Consider the following 19,206-nt stretch of genomic DNA (forward strand, 5'->3'; position numbering starts at 1 on the left):
TTCACTTATTTTTTTTTTTCCTTTCGATGCTTTTGGACAATTGGGTTGTCTTTATTTGCGGTTTCAGTCGGCTGCTGTTGCCTAGGACATTATGCCACGTAAGGCTTCTAAACTGCACAGAGTAGGTAGTTATTAACGCTGAATTGGCTTCTGGTATAGTCCATCTGGGCTCTGTATGAGAGAGCTTGCTGGCGGCTACTGATGCTAAGATACCCGCAACCTTTGGGATGTATGCATGGTGTAGAGGGGCTCAGTGATATGAGATCACTTCTTTTAAGGGAAACTGTCATTAATGAGTCAAGAAACTGCTCATTTATGGTAAGGAGAGAGGGGGGGGGAGACAAACAGCCCTGTGATTTCATTTTGATATTGGATTAGGTGTTTAAGACAAGTTTCTTTTTGTGGGGATGGAGGCTTGCATAAAAATAAGGCTTTTCTCAGAGGTTTACTGGCTGATTCTGAGAGACTATATTGAGAATTTGATGCTTTACAAATGTGTCACAACTCTGATGCAGTGGTCAGCCACTTACCCTGAAAGATGAATGGTACTATTGGAAACACGATAATAAGGTTGACTTTTTCAACAATAGGATTCTGCCTTTGTCTTTAGAGAGAGGCCTCTGAGGACATTTGTGCATTTGTTTTAGTATTCCTCTGAAAGATTTGGTGTGTGGGTTTGTTTTGGTTTTTTGTTTTTGTTTTTTTGAAAAGTGATCAGTGTACAAAGTACATGAAATTTTAGTTTTGCAAAACAGCTGATTGTTTAGGACTGCAATGTGAGATTGTTGTTTCAGAAAAATGGCTGAATCTTTTGATATGCATAACATTAATTTATAGCTAACAAAGTGTGCTGAGGTTGAAAAGGCTGAAAAAAAGATTTCTCCATCCCTTGTTCAATTTTGCTAACCCCTGAAGAGACCTTAAGTAAAAATCTTCATTACAAATGAAACTTTCATATTCAGTGTATTTTGGGACCAGAACATATGATGATGTACTAGTTATACAGTATTTTGATGCTAGTGAATTCACTCTAGTATTTTAGTTTGAGTTGCATAGATTGATTTAGGAAACCTATCCTACAACCCAGTGTAATCTTTGCTAGTTTTTGCTAAGCTACAAATGTTTTTAAAACTATTGTGTGAGAAGAGAAATCCTCTGCAGCCATTTAAACTATCCATAATAGATGTTAATTGAATTCGGTGTTCACTCCGTGGTTGGAAGGGTTCATTTATTTTAAATGTTTTTTCTAATGTGTGTTTTCTGCTTCTATGATCCATTTGTATCTACATTATTTAAAAGTTTAATATATTTCCTACATTATACTATTTGTTTAGGCTGTGACTGGGTTTTTTTGTGCATGTGGATGTTTTAAAGAAATTTTAAAACGTACTGAGTACCCTTTACGAGATTAACAGTTCTGAGTTAATATTTGTACTTTAAAAAAACTTTCCCCAAAATGTTAATTATATATTGGCGTGGGGTAGGTTTGTGGTGTTTCATAAAACCATTTCTTATTTTCTGCAGTGAAGAGCTAAATGAGCATATATCATGGCCCATACTAGCGTTCTCCGCAGCTTTTACCTTTCTATCTGTTCCAAAATAGAAATATTAATTATTATATTGGACATTTTAAAAAAATGTTTTCTTTTTACTGTACACATCAAAGATAAAACTAACTGATTTAAATATCAATATTACATAGGTTAAAAATTGGTAGTTTTAGATTAGATAAACGTTAATCTCAGGTTAGATGTAAAAACAGGATGCCATGCTTTGTTATCTTGGCTACCATGTATAAAATCAACAAACCCCTAAAATATTTCCCTTTTGAAGAAGAGGGGGAATATAAATGTTTCCTAATTAAGAGAATTTTCAAAAAAGTTGCCGTAGTGCAAAGTTTGTGAAATATTGCTGTTTATAATTGGTGGTTTGGTGCTTTGTCTGTGGAAGCAAGCAAAGGATAAGTGAGTGTGTTTCTTACAAAGTTAAAGCATGTTGCTTATTACAGTTGAAAAATAATTTCATTTCAATGCCCAGGTTTATTTAGCACTTCCTTGTAAAGCAAGCAAGTAATGAAGTGAGATACCTGGATAATTATAAAATACTACTTTTATTCTGGTAAAATGTGCTGGTAAGTTGATATTATATTTTAGACATATAATCAAGTGCAAGTAATATCAAACCTGCCTTTAAAACTATATATACATTTGAAAGTCTCTTACTGCAAAAGGAAAAAAAATTGCTTGATTATTAAAATCAATAGTACCTGAGAATAAATGCAGTTAAAATGCACATTAAAGTGCTTTTGTCATATCTTTAAGCCTAGAGGCAGATCATTAAATATGCATTTTTCCGGAAAGCAACTGTCGAGAAAGATAAGGTGGTTAAAATACTCCAGAACTCAAAGCCACGCATGCAAGAGGTAAGAGGTTGCAGTCATTGAAGCATGGCTGAGGTATGGCACCTCCATGATGGAGGTATATAAACTGTAGATATTGCCTGTAACTGTTACTGTACTTCTGGGGTAGGGAAGAGATAAAATACACATATATGTGTTGTTTTTTCAACTGGGCCTTAATTACTAGACACAAGCAGCAGTTCAGAAATCTGGTCTCTGTTGTTGTAGAGGTCACCAAATCATTAACATTGTCAATCTGGCAGTAGCTAATTTCAATAGCACCTGATGTTGCAACGCCTCCTTTAGTTTCCCTAGCCAATCCGATCCTGGCTTCAGCTGACTGATGGTCCCATAAATGGATGTAAAAAGGAGAAGCTGCAAGCCAATTTCAGTAAGGCTCTGTTCAGTTGTTCTTATCTACATCCTAGAATCGGGGGCTTCAACACACTGTGCTTTTTTTTATTATTATTCTTTTGCTGCACAAAACGTCTGCACTGTGCTTTGTGGATTTTTTTTTTTTTTTTTAAACAAAAAAAAATTAAATCCCTGAAACCATAGCAAATCTTTAGAAGAGTTGAAGCTTTTCAAGACCCAATATTTGCCATTAAGAATGGTTATGGTAGGTATTAGTAGATTTAAAATCTGTTTATAGTAGTTATATATAAATAGATAGATATATAACATAGATTTCCCCAAATCTGCATCTTTATCAGTCTGTTTTCACATGAGTTTAGTTGCTGTGACTGGTTTGTTTCTACATTATGTATCTCCGTCTCTCTCTCCCCTTTTCTTTCTCTCTCTCCTATTTAATGCCTGCATATCCTTTAATAAAGGATGTACTTTGTCATTTTTAAGGTCATTGTGATTTCTCTCAGAATAAAGAAAGAGCTGATTTCTAACGTGAGGCTGTGTGGGGCTAACTGAAATGCTGAAAAAGAGGGGGTTGTTTTGGGTGGGGAGGTAATTAATCTCCACATTCACATGTTGGAAATACAAATGCAGAGCAGAATCCTTGGAAAAAAGCCTCAAGACTGGTAATTTTGTTTTGGTGGACTGCGCAGCAGGTATGGTAATTTTTGAGAGTGATTTATATGAGCTTCTGTAAATGCTGCATATTGTATTTCAAAGAGTTTCCTGTCATGACCTCATAAAAAGAGGAGGAGGCTTGTATGTGTTGCAGCGCCTAGTATATGTCGATTTTGTTGCATCGTTGGGCAGCAGTACTGTAAGAAGGAATGTCAGCTTTTACATAACGTTCTTTTTGCTTTTGACACTGTGAGGGGCTGCAAGGGTCCATCTTTGTGATCACAGATGGAGTGGAATGGCTTGAAAATGGTAAGTGAATGCTGAGAGACTGTTTATAGGTTTCATACTGCTTATATGTGCCTCATGAATTTCTTTTGTTCAGGATAGCAGATTGTGAGTCATAAATAAAATTACAGGTCGTTGTTTATTTTTTAGGATCTATCTATCTATCTTTAATGTATCGAAATGTGATGGCACTGCACGCTGATTCCATTGAACATTACATTTCAGTCAAGCAAGGATGGTCTCGGCTGACAGTCACGGTGTCATTGTACTGTATGACCATCAGATCAGGCTCATGCCTTTTCATCGTCATTTGTGTTACATGAGTGTTAAATTAAATCCAGATCTAATAACTGCATGTAAAAATTAGGTATTTTGTTTGTTACGAGCTAATACTATCGTGAAACAGAATGGTGTTTTGGAGGGTTTTTTTTTTTTAAATATTGAAGGAAGTCAAAGCAATCCATTTATGTAAAAATAGTATTTCTATTTTTAGAGTATTCTTTTGGCAGGAATCAGAAATAGTCGACTCAGTCCTCCTTTATGTTTTCCTTACAGATTGTGCAAAATGGCATGATCAAATACAACTATTACAGACTTTGAATTTTACAGAGCACTGCTGCTATTCAGTGGGAGAAAAATCTTCAAAATTCAAATCATTCTTGCTAGTTTTGTTTCAATTAAACATTCTGCAGACTTTCACTTTGGATATTTATTATAACTGGGATACAAAGCTACGGTCTTTTCACATTCTTATAGGATTGTCTTTTGTCTAGCTGCTTGTTTTGATGGGTGTAAAACAAATAAGATTAGACTGAGCAGCCGAACTGAAAGCGATAGCTGGGAGGAAAAGCCAATGAAAGGTTGCCGGGGAAACGAGCATAGGGGAAGCTGAGTGGGGGAGCAGGTGGCAATCATGTGGGAATACTGCAAACAGTGTTTTTTAAAAAAAAAAAGGCAGGGGCTACCTCGATTATCTTTGCTGTTCTTTGTGGCAGTCACAACTTTAATTATTCTTTATAAATAGGCGTTAATTACATTTCTGGCTCCGGCTTACAGTGATTTCTATAAATCTATTTTTAAGCATCTGTTCTTTCTTCTTTCTAAAAGAGGGTTATCTTTTTTTTTTCTTCCTGCTGTGAAATTGTACGTGCAAAAAATAGTGAGGAATCCTGTGAGGCAGTATTTTAGAAAAATGTAAATTATATTGAATGAAGTTGACAGAGGTATAATAGTGAACTCCCACAGCTGATTGCTTCTGCAAATCATTTCTTAGAATTTTCCAGCAAATGTCCCTATGAGAACAGTAGGTAGAATGAATTTACCTTAAGCAGTGATTTTGTGTTAAGTGATATTGGTATTTTTGCGTAGTCAGATGGTACTATGGCAGAATAATCAGTTCAAGGGAGTTCATCATATCCTGCAGTTTATGCGCTAAGCAGAAATTTCCTGAAATAATGAAGCTGTACTCCTCTTCTTGACTAGCCTCACCTCTACCTGCTATAACAATATCCACTTTCAATTTCAAGCTGTGTGTGTTGGCTTTAGGTTTTAAAGAAAACCTATATATTTTGCTAGTTATGATCTCTCGTGATATAGGGCACACAGTAATGTGGAATAGCAGAAGTACATCTTTAAACAAGGTTGTGGGTGCCGGAAGTGTTTAAAAAGCATAGTAGACTTCTAGGTGATAGAAGGTAGCGTAAAAGGTATAAAAAAATGTGGTTGCCCAGAAAGCGTTCGTCTGTCACACATCAGGAGGCACAAGAGATGCGTACCACGGGCAAAGAACACACCCTTCTGTCTTTAAAAATTTCAGATTTTTAGTTTAGTCCTTTCTTCCATGCGTGATTACTTAGAACATTTGATTCAAATGAGAATATTCATATTAGGAAGTTTAAAAAGAATATATGAGAAATTAAATCACCCTTTTAATTTGCTCTCTTCAGTAATGCTTCTGCTGCAGTCTGTTCTGTAGAGAAGTAATTGAATGACCCTCTGAAAACTGCACAGCTTTTCACTGTAGGGGAAGAAAAATCATAAGTGTGTGTAACATATATAAAGTGTGTGTGTGTGTGTGTGTGTGTGTGTGTGTGTGTGTGTGAGTGCATGCATATAAATATAGTATATACAAGAATATATGTATGAGAGAGATTAAAATTTTAATTCTGTACCCAAAACATTGATGATACATTCTAAAGCTGCTGAATTTGGTTATGAGAATAAATTAGAATGGCTTTGATCATACATAGCTGCATTTTTTTGAGTGTCGGCAATAGTTAATACAGTTACATTTTTGTTCAATTTGGTATTTTTATGTACGTTTCCTGGCACGTGTTTCTGCCACCGTTCTTTCTCTTTTCTTTGTCTTAAGATTATATTGATGAACGCAGCCTGCATGTAGATAGTGTCAGTCTTCTCTTCTTTCACATGAAAGATCACATAGTAGACCCTGAATTAGGAAAATAGCTATTAAATAGTGAAATTTCATGTAAGATTGCCAGATATATAATAGTAAAACCATAGAACATAAAACCTTTTATTTTTAAACAAAAATTGGAGAATATGTAGCTATCTTTTAAACATGGTCATTTTTGTGAAATTGTAGTCTTGCTAAAAAAAGGGGATTTTACATTCAGATGTTGATGGAAGAGAAACACCAGCTACCAGTTTACAATTCTTTCTATTACTATGCACCTTACTAATCAGGTTTCCATGTTAGATACAGATATGCTCCTCCACAGTTGACTGGCTTGATAACCTCCTTTGCTTTCCTTATCTTTATTAATTTTACCATTCTGAGCTTTCTCAGATGAAGAAAACCCCAGTTGTTATTGACAAAGGAAGGTTAAAAATGAACTGCAAAGTGTTCGTTTAAAAATCCCATTTGAATGGGTGTGAAATAGTCTTGACCATCTAGACTTGGTCCTGTTAAATATTTGATTCCTATTGGAGAAAATCTAGTTGTTGCAGAAATCTTGCATATTTTTAGTCTTTACTTAGGAATTTTTTTAAGGAATGTCCTCTAGGTTACATTACATTCTCAAGTCTTCCCTAGTTAGTACGCTGCTGAGAATGTTAATTAAATGAACGTTATTTTCTGCACATAATAGTCCTACCACTTGAACATTACCTTGTGGTGGACAGTAGTTCCAGATTGTGTATGAAATAAGTTATTAGTACTTCCCATATTCTGATAGGGGGGTTTGTCGTGTTCCTTGTTAAATTGCACTTTCAGAAAATTTCAGCAAACACCCCAGGCAAGAAATGGGCAGTGATAGAGAATATTATATATATGTATGTGGAGGTGCACAGATCTTGACAAATCCACTTGTCTGTTTCAGCAATCTGTGGCCACCAGACAACTAATTTACATGCCTGGACGTGTTAAAATGTACATTTGTTTGTCTGTGGGACAGCTGACTGGATACACTCCGATGCACTAGCAAATACTGCAATGCAGTATTTTTTTCAATGTCATTGGGGTTTTTGGGGAGAAGGGGCGCAAGCAATCTTACTGTAAGCAGGTCAACGTTAAAAAGCCTGGCACCTTTGATGATGATAGGCCATACTTCATGAAATTTGCTAATCCATGTAAGAAAGGAAAGTCACCCCTCCCCTATTACTCACTCTCTTTCCAAAATAGATGGAAAGAGAGATGAGTGTGCATGTATTTATCATGCGTGTTTGTGTGTGTATATTGTCACACCTCGTTTTTACAACATAGTGTAAAAAAATACCAGGGTTTTTATGAGAACAGAAAGGGTATTCTCCAAATGTCGTACATTTCGTTCATATGGTGCAAAGGTCCATAGTTAACATAAACCTCTGACTTCTAAACTACCTGAAAGGCTTTACTGAGGTGCATATTTTATCTTGCTAAAATATTAACCCAAAATCAGAACATTGTTTCTATTCAACAAGTACAGTATGTCTAGTCCTAGTACAATTAGTATTTACTGTGTATGTGTACCCAGCCTTTGTATCTGAGTGTTTTTAACCGTTTAAATGATGCAAAGGGAAGGTGATGGGGAAAGGGGGTATTCAAATACTTCTTGCTTTCTTTTGTTCCCTTCTTTCAAATGATCCATCTTTACTTTCTAAAATTCTGGAGTATTTTAGGTGCACGGGGCTTTTATAGGTCACTAGCTTTACAACTAGAAGAAGGAGGGGAAAAAGGGGGGGGAGGAAGAGTCTGTGTGTCACAGACAGTAATTGTCTAAAATTAGCCATCTAGAAAAGGAAGGAAAGGCTTGAAGGAAAGAGAATGAGGCACAAACATGTGAAACTGCACAGTGCTAGTCTTAGACATAATGTGTGATGAATCTGAACTAGTGCAGTGCGGTGATGCCCATTAATTTCTCAGAACCTTGACTTTGCAGGTTTGTTACTTACTTTGTTGTTCACACCTTTAATTATAACCAGTTTTGGATGATAGCTTAGAGCGCCAGAGATGAGACCTTTTGTTTGTTGTTTACGTAATTAAGTATTCAGACAGTGTTCACAATAGCTTTGGAACATCAGTGTTAGAAATCAAGTAGTTTCAATTGGGATTATAATAAGAATACGCTTTTTAATTTTCATAACCACTTGATACCGTCTCACTGTAACATTTACAATATTTGCATATGTTCATTAAGAATTAGCTCTGTGGTACTGCTGTTAGGTTTATTTTTATTTTTCTGTAATGACAATCTGTGTTTGCCCTAGCCATTTTAGAGCTTTTATGCATATCTTTTCTTTGGGGCCCCATAAAACAAGGAAGAAGCGGAGAGGCATTCTTACCCATTGTTCTGCCCTTGATTGTGTCTTGCACGAAGACTTTCTCCCCAATGAAGAAGGTAATCTATAAGAGCCAGGAAATGCTGAGAACCAGTAAGGGAATCCTTAATTAAATTGGATGAAAAGAGAGTGAGAATGTTGAAGAAATAAGGTCAGCTAAATGGGGGGGGGTGCTTTCTGGAAACTCTCTGCAGCTACACAGTAAAATGCAAGGCTGGCTTTGACAATATTTGGAGTGGTGATGTATCAAATGCTGTAGTACTCTTTTGTTGCTAAGGTGCACACAGTTGTGTCAGACATTCTGCTGTGATTGGGGGGGGAAAATATGTCCTTGGCCTGAGAAGTACTTTTTTTTTTTTTTTTTTTTTTTAGTTTTTTAAATTTTATTTTAAGTGGTTTATATTGCTAGTAAAAATTTCATAGGATGCCGCTGGCACTTTTCACTGTCTGGGGACATGCACTGGTACTGGTACTGTATCATGAAAGACTTGGTAGCAGTGTAGTGGCATTTCAGCACCCATAAATCTTGATAATAAAGGAAGTGCTATGTCATATGTTTGCTTTGGAACAGCTGCAAATGAATGTTGAAGTTCTGTGCAAGAAAGTTCTATGCAAAAAGCTTTCCTGTTCACCTAAGTGATACTGAACGTGGGCAGTGATGCTTCTGGAGGCGTTCCAATAGCAAAAGTCCTATAATTCCAGTCGTTTCACAGCATCATCGTGGGTGAATTTGTAGAATGATGGAAGGAGACTCAAACACCTTCCGCTAGTGTGAGCTCTCTCAGAAACAGCTGATCAGAATGTTGACCTGTCTCACCCATTGTGTAGAGACCTAGAAATTTGCTAGCAGAGCAGGTAATTGAATCATACTGTTTAACAGCCATGGGCTTTGCATGTTGGCCTATAGTATGTTGATACTCATTTAGAACAGTCTGGCTGCTTAGAAAAACAATCAAAGACCCTAAGTGTTTTTCTAGGATGCACATGAAAAACAACAGACTGACTTGAACTTTTTAAGATGTCTTTTTCTGAAGACTTAGCAGTAGGAAATAGAGCTATAATGGTAAATTACAGCAACAAGTGATATTTAAAAGCTTCTGAAGCTGGATGGTGGATGAAGAAAGTTTGTTCTTTTTTTCCTATCAAATCTTTCTTTATTACAGTACTTTTAAGCAGCAAAAGACTACAATTCCCACAATTTATAATTTTAACTATAACTGACTCAGCCTGTAATATCATGTTGTAATGCACTCAACCAGAATATAAAGTTCTGGGAATTGTAGTCTTTAATATTAATTATCTGTGTCGCCGCATTATAATACAGACAGTACAAATCCCAGAAGTCCCCATTTTTCCGGTAATGCCAAAACAAAAGTGAAATTTGTGACTGTCAGAATTATTGTCTTTATAGTAATCTTTCTCAACAGCTGATTTCCCTTGTATTTGTGTGTGTGTGTGTGTGTGTGTGTGTGTGTGTGTGTGTGTGTGTGTGTGTGTGTGTGAAAAGTGACTCCTCTTCTATTTAGTATATGTACATTAGGTTCATGTAAGAATCACTAAACTTTAGCCATTCTTGTTTATGGGCATTTTTGTTCAGTGGGCAGTTTGATTTTTAAACCTTCAATATCTAATTTATGTTTATAAGGCTGGAAATCAACTTGATTACAGTCGTTGAGATTTAAAACAAAAAAATGCACGGTCAAAATACTAATGAATTGCAGTACTTAGTTGTATACTAACTAGCGGCCTACTCCTGTTTCTGTTATGTTAATGTCAAAACTCCCATTGACATCTGCGATTCAGGATCAGGTCCTAAAACGTTCACAATGGTCACAGTTTAAGAAGTCCATGTTTACCAAGTTCCTATATTGTGGTGAAGTGCTAACACAGTATTATGCACTCAGAATAGGAAATAATTTCCAGTTTTCAGATACCCGAATTAATTGTTCGTAAGTGGGAAATTTTTTATTACTGTCTTTGTATTCATCTTTTGCTATTGATAATCCTTGACTTTCTACTGCTAATCAGTAACTTCCTTGCTCTTCTTTGTCCAACATAGACTGCAAGCACCTTTGGGCACCTGTCTTGTAAAGCATCATGCACGCTTATGGCACTGTAGAAATAATAATGTATAGACACAAATACTTCATAAATAAATGCAGTTTTAATACTGTTCTTAGAGATCTTTGTTCCAAATGAAGATCCTGGCAGTACGTGTGTAGGGAAGATACATTTTAGCAGAATTCATGAATGCTAGAAACTCTTCCTAATGTGCGTGTGCCAGCTATGCTGTGGCAATATTGCTGTTAATTTCCTTACTGTAAGAACAGCTGTTCCAGGAAATGATCTCTTTGCTTGATATGGAAAGTCCTGGAAAATTCAATACAGAGTTACTGTAGTGGTTACAGCAGTTCTTAATATGATCAGTGATGGAAACTAACTCTTTAATCTGCAGAGTAACTTATTCTTCTTTAGAATAACTGGGGCAGGACAAACTTAATATTTTCTGCAGTTTCTCATACTCAGTGAGAGATTTCCTGAGTGCACTTCAGAATTTGACATTGTGTTTGATAATTTATAGAGCACAGTTTATATTTAACTGTAAACACACTAATCCACGAAAAAAGTATATTTTTAGAATCTTTTATTGTCAGTACTTGTTATGACCTAACTACTGAAGGAAATATTCATATATATGTTAAGACATTTACTTAAAAAAGAAAAGGGGGAAAAACGGGGGTTAATTGCCATCAACCCATCTTTGCTGTATTCAAATTTATAATGGTTTATTTGTTTGTGATTATCAACATTTGAAACATCATTTGGAGCATTAATGCACAACCATTTTAGTCATGCAGGAACCAAAATTTTTCTACAATGTTTTTGCACCAGCTTAGAGGCTGGCATGATGCTGTTTACCCTCAGCAGACAGAGATGGAAAATATTTTTAAGTGATGCCATGCCACCTACATTGCCCTAACTTGTTTTTCTTTTCCCACATGGGTGAAACACCCTGATTGCCCAAGCTTTGTAAACAACTTCAAATAGTCCATCTGGCTGAGACCAAAGGGTCATTTGAGTCTTGCTGACTGTTACTGACATTGTTAACCAAAGGAAAGGAACCTGGCTTTGTGGTTTTGAGCCTTCTATGACATCAAGTTAAAAATATGTCGCTGTTAAAAAAATATTTTCCATCTCCATCTGCTGGAGATAAATGGCATTGTGATGTTCAGTAGGTTGCTTCCTGATGTGATATCCTAGGCTGTTATGATACCACCTAATGGCAACAACATATTAATTTATTTATAGGCATTTATGGGGCACAAAGGTTTCTTTTGATTGGGAGTGGATAGGCAGGTGGGCAGAACATAGGATGTATTTGATTAGATTCCCCATTGCTTCTAGATGATCAGGTGGCAGCAGTGAAAGTCTGCTCTTTTCCATATGCATCTGGCTGCACCCTTTCTCTTGGATGTGAACTTTGCCACTTTGATTAATGCTTTTGTCACCTCTAGATTGGACTTCTGACTTGTGCTTCACATACAGCTAAACCATAAATCCATTTGGAAGCTGCAGTTAGCTCGGAGACAGCAACATGTTGCAAAAGAGTATCCCACCATGAACACGAGGCTGGTGTCCTGTGAACTGCATTGGTTGCCTGTTGGCTTCCACATAAGATCTTGCATGTTGCCTTTGACCGATGAATCAGTAAATGCCTTGGGACCCCAGTCTCTCTAAGGCTATGCCTCTTTCTCGCAGTTGAAATCAACAGAAGTGTTGGGGGAGGCCTTGTAGTGTAGAAGAAAAGACGCCTCCCCCTGCAGGTTTTGTTTTTTTGTTTCCCTTAGGCTTGCTCAACTTTGAAATTTGACTCTTCCCCATAGTTTGAAATAGTTGGACTTTTTTGACTTCACGGTGTACTGCAAGCCCACCTTTTTGAGGAGATATTTGGAGAGAGCAGAGGGTGATTGGGGGTGGGATTTTCTTTGGAAATTTGAGGGAGAGGAGGTTTTGATATGGCTTGTGTCATGTTTCGCTGTCTGGTGGCTGTATGTAGAATCATAGATTTTTAAGGCCAGAAGGAATCATTATGATTATTTAGCCTGAACTGTAGGGGGTAGGGAGGTATATGCCATTGTGTTGTCTCTTAATGATAGTGTAATATATCTTTAACTGATGCTAAGGTTGCTTACAGCCCAGCATAGGATTTCTTTTGTGTGTATGATTTTTAAATGTAAATAAATAAAATATTCTTCTCCTTGAAGTGTTTCACAGTCCAGTGGCTTGAAATGCTTCTCATTTAGTGTATACTATAAATATTTATTCTATAATATAGATTGTGAGAATGAACTTAGATGTAGGGGATATATGTAATGGTAGGGGATTTCTAGCTTTTTTGCCACCATATAGTCCTCAGATATTCAGCTTTTGATTATCAGTATGTGACCCTTTGCTTTGTAATAGCTTCAATATTTATTTACAGTATTCAAAATTTAAAAATTTGGGCACCCTGTGTGCGCTACAGAAGCAGGAATCATTCTCCATAAAAATATCATCAGTTTCACAAGCAACATCAGCATGACACGAGATCCTTGCAATATGGATGAGTTATAAATGGAAGTTAAAAGCAAGTATATTCCTACTCTAGAACTAATCCAATAGGTTCAGATTCCTTAATATTGAACAAATAAGAGTACTGCCAATTCAGAACATGCTAACTTTCCTGATGGAAGAGATGTGACTTGCATTGTATCAGATCATGTCTTATTTTGCCCCGGTCTGCACCTCTTAGACCTGAAAGCAGTAGTTGTTGTTGCAAGAGGGAAAAAAGTTCACACATCTACTAAGGTTCTCTAGATGTAGTTACTGCTATGTTTTCATTAAGGCTCTGTTGAAAGTAAAGTTTAGACTATGTTGGACAGAACTGGTGCAGTGCATGTGTAGATACGCCATCAATTTCTGCATAACGTAGGCCTTCATGTAAACGAAACACATAAGGGTAACATTTTCAAAAATGCCTATGTGACTTAGAAGCCCGTGTCCCACTGAAATAGAATTAGGCTCCTAAATCACAAAAGAGCCATTGAAAATTTCACCTTTTGTTTGTACACCTTGGTATTAATTCCAGCAGCAGGGGTTCTTAATAAGATGATGTTCATGGACCTAGCAGGTTCCTGGGACCTGTTTCCACAGCTCAGGGATTAGAGCATTGGTTTAGTAAACCGAGGATTGCACATTCAAATCTCACTGGTGCTTAGGTAGCAGTTTCTACCTGGCCTTTTTAATACTTAGTCCTGCTGTGAGTGCAGGGGACTGAACTAGATGACCTCTCGAGGTTCCTTCCAGTCCTACGATTCTCTTCTGAGCCCTGTGTTCTTTATTGGCCTCCGGCTACTATGTATCTCTCCAAACTTTTAAAACCCAAACTATACAGCTATATAATATGGGGTTCTCTGTCTAAACTTGTGGGTTGGGAAAGAGTTTAGAGTAGACGATTCTTAAAAGGAAAAAAGCGATTAAAAACTTGGGGCCACAGTGGTGCTATGTCAGTCTTTGCCAGCTGGGGACCTGGCCCATTATACTTGTGCAACATGCACGCACACACAAAACAAATATGAAAAGTTGGTAACTTAATTAAAAACTAACAGGAAACTGAACTAATGGGTAGAGATTAAGAATCAAATGCATAACAGCTTAGTATCAAAAAACTAAAAGAAAACAAAAAAGGATGAAATAGTCCTGCTTCTTTGCCTGTGCTTTTGTATATATTTAGTTTGTAAGCACTTCAGGGTAGAGACCTGTCTTATGTCTCTGTCTCTAGCACAGGGGTGGGCAAACTTTTTGGCCCGAGGGCCACATCTGGGTATGGAAATTGTATGTCGGGCCATGAATGCTCATGAAATTGGGGGTTGGGGTGGGGGAGTGGGTGAAGGCTCCGTCTAGGGGTGAGGGCTCTGGAGTGGGGCCAGAAATGAGGAGTTCAGGATGCCGGATGGGGCAGGGGGTTGGGGTGCGGGTGGGGGGCGCAGGCTCCGGCTGGGGGGTGGGGGCTCTGGGGTGCAGGAGGGTGCTTCGGATTAGTACCAAGGGATTCGGAGGGCGGGACAGGCATCAGGGATGGGGCAGGGGGTTGGGGTGTGGGAGGGGGTCGAGGTGCAGGCTCCGGGGGCGCTTACCTCAAGGAGCTCCCGGGAGCAGCGGCATGTCCCTCCTCCGGCTCCTACACGGAGACGTGAGCAGGCAGCTCTGCACGCTGCCCTGTCCGCAGGCGCTGTCCCTGCACTCCCCTTGGCTGCTGTCGCCTGCCAATGGGAGCTGCGAGGGCAGCGCTTGGGGCACGGGCAGCATGCGGAGCCCCTGGCTAGCCCTCCACATAGGACCTGGAGTGGGGACATGATGCTGCTTCCAGGAGCTACGTGGCGCCACGGCATGCACAGAGCGGGGCAAGCCCCCGTTCCTCCGCTAGAGCGGGGCAAGCCCCCCGCTCCTCGGCAGGAGCTCAAGGGCCGGATTAAAACATCTGAAGGTCCGGATGCAGCTCCCGGGCCGTAGTTTGCCCATCCCTGCTTTAGCACAATCTTGTATTTATTTATTTGTCTAGCTAGGTAAACTGTTATGTCTGCCTAAGTTCATGTCTAGCGCAGCCATTATTGTGGTGTGTTTTGTACCTGAGGTTACCACCTTGCTAGCAAGCACAGAGTGGAAATACACTGCTGGTTAATGTAGCCTTTTAAGAGTTCATGGATAGATCAAAAGGAATAGTATAGTCAATAGGAGACCTCTTTTCCCTTTGTAGCATTCACTGCCTAACACAGGTATAATCTTTTGGGGAAGAGGGGGGGAAATCCCAGGATACAGTGTGGCTTGGAGCACCTGATCAAGGAAAAATTGGCTTGCTGGTTATGAGACTTTTTTTTTTTTTTTTCCTTCAGAGCTCTCTTGTCCTTCAGATGCAACTTGAAAGAACAAGTAGTATATTAAACACAAAAAAACGGAGGGAAATGAGGTGCAATATGGTATGATCAAAAAGCTGATAAAACTCTTAGGTAGAGCATAACCTGACTTCAGCATGCAAGCTTAGCAAAATGAAAGAAAGGGTAATTGAAGAAGAATGAGGTTTGCTTTAGGGGCAGTGGAGCCCGACCTTGGATTCCTTTGTTCTAATTGATAGAATGTAGGGAACTTTTAGTGTGTGTAGCCCCATGACCTTCTGGGATAACTAAGTGGTTAGATTCTAGGGCAGAGTAGCCAATGTTACAAGTGTCCTGACACAGAACCAGGTCAGCTTTGTTATGGTCTGTGGCATTTTGTTATGATCAGAGTAGAGGATTTAAACCTGAGTTATTGTGTCACCGTTATCGCAGTCTGGGTGGCTCCTTTTTTGCCATGCTGTGTGCTTAGCTGTGGCATCTCTTCTAAACCTCAATTCCAGTAAATTCAGGGCTGTATTCTCCATCTCTGACCTTAGTGGCATAAAAGATGGAAGGCAAATTTCAGTGAAACCAGTCCAAATAGAAAAGGTAATTCAGACTCTGCTTTCCACCAACGAAGTAGATTGCCTTGGTGAAAAGAGTGACTAACTATGGTTAAGATGCAGGTAGGACACCCATTATAACTTCTCAGCCATTCCTTCCTGTATAATGTACAAAACCTCAGAAAGTTGTTTCATGCTCGAGTCCAAACTTGACATTTGCAAAGTACTAAAAATAGAACCACATAGAATTGGGACTTACTCTTTGTGGCCTCATCAAGAAGTGAAGAAGTTGCAAATGGGTATTAATATCCTGCATAATGGAGGCACGTAAGGACAAGAAAAGAGATTCTGCGAGGTTTAAATGGCGCACAACAGCAGAAGTCACATCCTGCTTTGGAAGAAAACAAAGGCTTTATTCTCAGACATAGGCAAGGCTGTAATTTAACAGTAGGTTCCTGCATGTCTTCAGAAATCGCAGCAGACATGACAGAGCACATGTAGCACGTGGTTGGAAAGCTAGGCTAGTGGTTTTACCCCATCTCTGGCAGTTGGGCTGCTGATAGCACTTGGGGTTCTGACTTGTGTGGAATTGTATAGCAGGTGCAGGGTCTTGTACTTCTTGGCCATCCCCAAAATCTCTGTGGAGAGAGGTAGAAGCCATATGGAATGTGTGATGTACCTATTTAGTCTCCTCTACATAGTGGAAGGACATGTATCCTATCCTTTGAGAATGGCTTCTTTAACTAGTTTATCTGTTGTGCAATATGTTGACTAATGACAAGGTAGTTATGAGAGTCTTAGACTTTCCATCCTATTCAAACAGGCAGAGTATTTGTAGAGGCCAGTATCCTTTGGGAACGAGACGCAATGAAATGTATAGTAGGAACAAATGTTGAAGATAAAGAGCCAGATTTGGCCCATTGTTTTTTTGTTTTGGCCCATTGGTTCATTGTTGGAAAAGAGCTTGGAGGAAAGATGCTCTTGTCATTAAGACACTGGACTGGAACTAGGGAGATCTGGATTCAAATCCTACCTCTGACACAGACTCTCTCTATGACCTTGGACAGGTCATTTAATAATTCCTTTCTGCTTTGGTTTCCCCTTCTGCAAAATGGGGGGGGGGAGAGATAATATACTTTTTATTTCACTCCCACACTACTAATAGTATGTTTAGGGCAGGATAGTCTCTCTCTGTTTGTACAGTGCCTGGTATGAGAACACTCTGATCTCAGATCCTCAGGTACTACTGTAATATAAATAGTATTACTAATAATTTTTATTTTCTTTGCACTGGTAGGTGCATCACAGATGATGGGAATGTAAAAATAAACAAAAAACCCCTCAACACCTCTGTGTATCATTTTAATGTTACAAACATTTTTGTCCTAAACAAGTTTAGCCATTTAGAAAGAAGAAAACTATTTTATTAAAATGAAGCTTTTCCTTTTAAAATTAATGAATTTGACTTTTTGTCAGTTAGCATGATTTTCGTGCACAGTAAAATTATGGCACCCAGTAATTGTGAACTCGCTGAAAATATTCGAACACTGTTTTAAAACTACTGCACTGTACTCTGAAAACAAAATTTTATAATGAAACTAAGGTTTTGTCATGTGAAATAAAATGGCGGTAACAAGAACTTCCAATTTAATGCATTTTATTTTCCTGGCTAATCCTTTCCTATACATGAGTGTGTAAATATTAAATATATCTTTTACAGGAAGAGGGGGAAGATAAAGCATGTAAAAATTGTGGGGGGGGGTATGTCAAAATACAGAAGATTAGATAATTATTCATTTCTGGGATACTGGAGATCCCTTGAGGCAGAATTGCTCTATAGCTTAGTTTTCCTCTTTTATTTCATGTTCATGATGTATTTATTAAGTAAATAATAACAAGTCTAGCTGTGTAGTACATAAGCTTTAGTAAAAAGGTAATTGACGGTGAAATTTGACAGTTGTGTTACGGAGAGGAAAATGTGTGTGTTCAAGATCCACAAAGACGTTTTCCTTGCTTCTCTTAAGATTAGCTGTGAGGGAAGTGTGCATGTACATCCAAGGGGGAGCATTTGGCCCTTAATTCTGACTTTTGCCAGTCTGTTCTTTAGAAAAAACAAATAGTTTTAATTACTGTTTATTATCGTGCTTGTGCCCAAAGGATTTTGTGCCATGTGCTGTATAAAGATATAGGCAGACACAGTCCTGGCCCAGAAGAGTTTATAATCTAAGGATTCATTCCTGCAAACACTTAATATACCTGCTTGCTTTTACTACCATGAATAGTCCCATTGAAATCCACGGAGCTACTTACAGCAGTGTAGTTAAGCATGTGTGTAAGTGCCTTTGGCCCCAATCCTGCACATACTTATTATGTATGCTTAACTTTACACTTGTGAGTAGCCCGTTTGGCTTCAGTGGGAATACTCATGTGTAAAGTTAAGCATGTATGTGTTTGTTGGTTTGGGGCATAAGACTCCAGTCCTGAAATCAGCTAAACCCCGTTGGTTCCCTTGCACTTGGGGAAAGCTTCTTGAAGGATCATGGTTTGTACAGTGCAAAAATCCTTGCTGTCAACACTGTTGGTATACTGGGAATTATTAAAAAAAAATTGTTTTTCACTAAGGACTTGTGTACATGGCGCCGCAGTCTGGACTATGGGGTTGTGAATTGCAGAGTGCTGTAGAGTGTTGCACTCTAATTGCCCCATATAGACCCACTGGAGTGAACAAAAAGGTGCTTAGCTCACATTGATGTAATCCCGTGTCAAACAGTTTTCCTTGTAAACGTCTACTAACATTTTATTTAAATATGGCTATGGGACCTCCACCGTAGCACCATTTGTTTTCACATGTAAAGCAAACAACTTGCAATGCTAATTAAAGCGCTCTCTTATTTTATCTAAGAGTTTTGCATTATTTATCTAAATTCTCTTTTATGGGTGAGTGTTCTGAGTTCATTAATGAACACTTAGAAATAATATAAAATTAGACCTCATGAATTCTTCATGAGGTATAATTTACCATGATCATTTTTCCTGGCATTTAGGTGCTGTGAACAATTTATAATATTTTTGACTTCTGAGTGCTAGAAATAATCTGTCCATATGAACTCTATAATTTCCATAGTTCTTAGAATTTTTCTCAGATTTTGCTTTCTTAGGAAAAGTCCATTTGTGGAATCTTTGCAAAACACTGCCCTTTGGCTTTTATAAACCAATATTTAGTTTTGGAAACTCTAATTATTAT

The 19,206-nt window shown here is 38.2% G+C and overlaps 1 protein-coding gene across 1 annotated transcript in view; it reads left to right on the plus strand.

The window, feature by feature from the left end:
- Window positions 1-201: 201 nt before the first annotated feature.
- ELAVL4 (ELAV like RNA binding protein 4) overlaps window positions 202-19,206 on the plus strand; it is a 76,893-nt gene continuing 57,888 nt past the window's right edge. The window contains exon 1 of the mRNA XM_065408947.1: window positions 202-318. Coding sequence (XP_065265019.1) covers window positions 202-318 — 117 coding nt within the window. The remainder of the gene's footprint in view (window positions 319-19,206) is intronic.

This window comes from Emys orbicularis, chromosome 8 (genome assembly GCF_028017835.1).
Source record: "Emys orbicularis isolate rEmyOrb1 chromosome 8, rEmyOrb1.hap1, whole genome shotgun sequence".
Classification (NCBI taxonomy): domain Eukaryota; kingdom Metazoa; phylum Chordata; order Testudines; family Emydidae; genus Emys; species Emys orbicularis.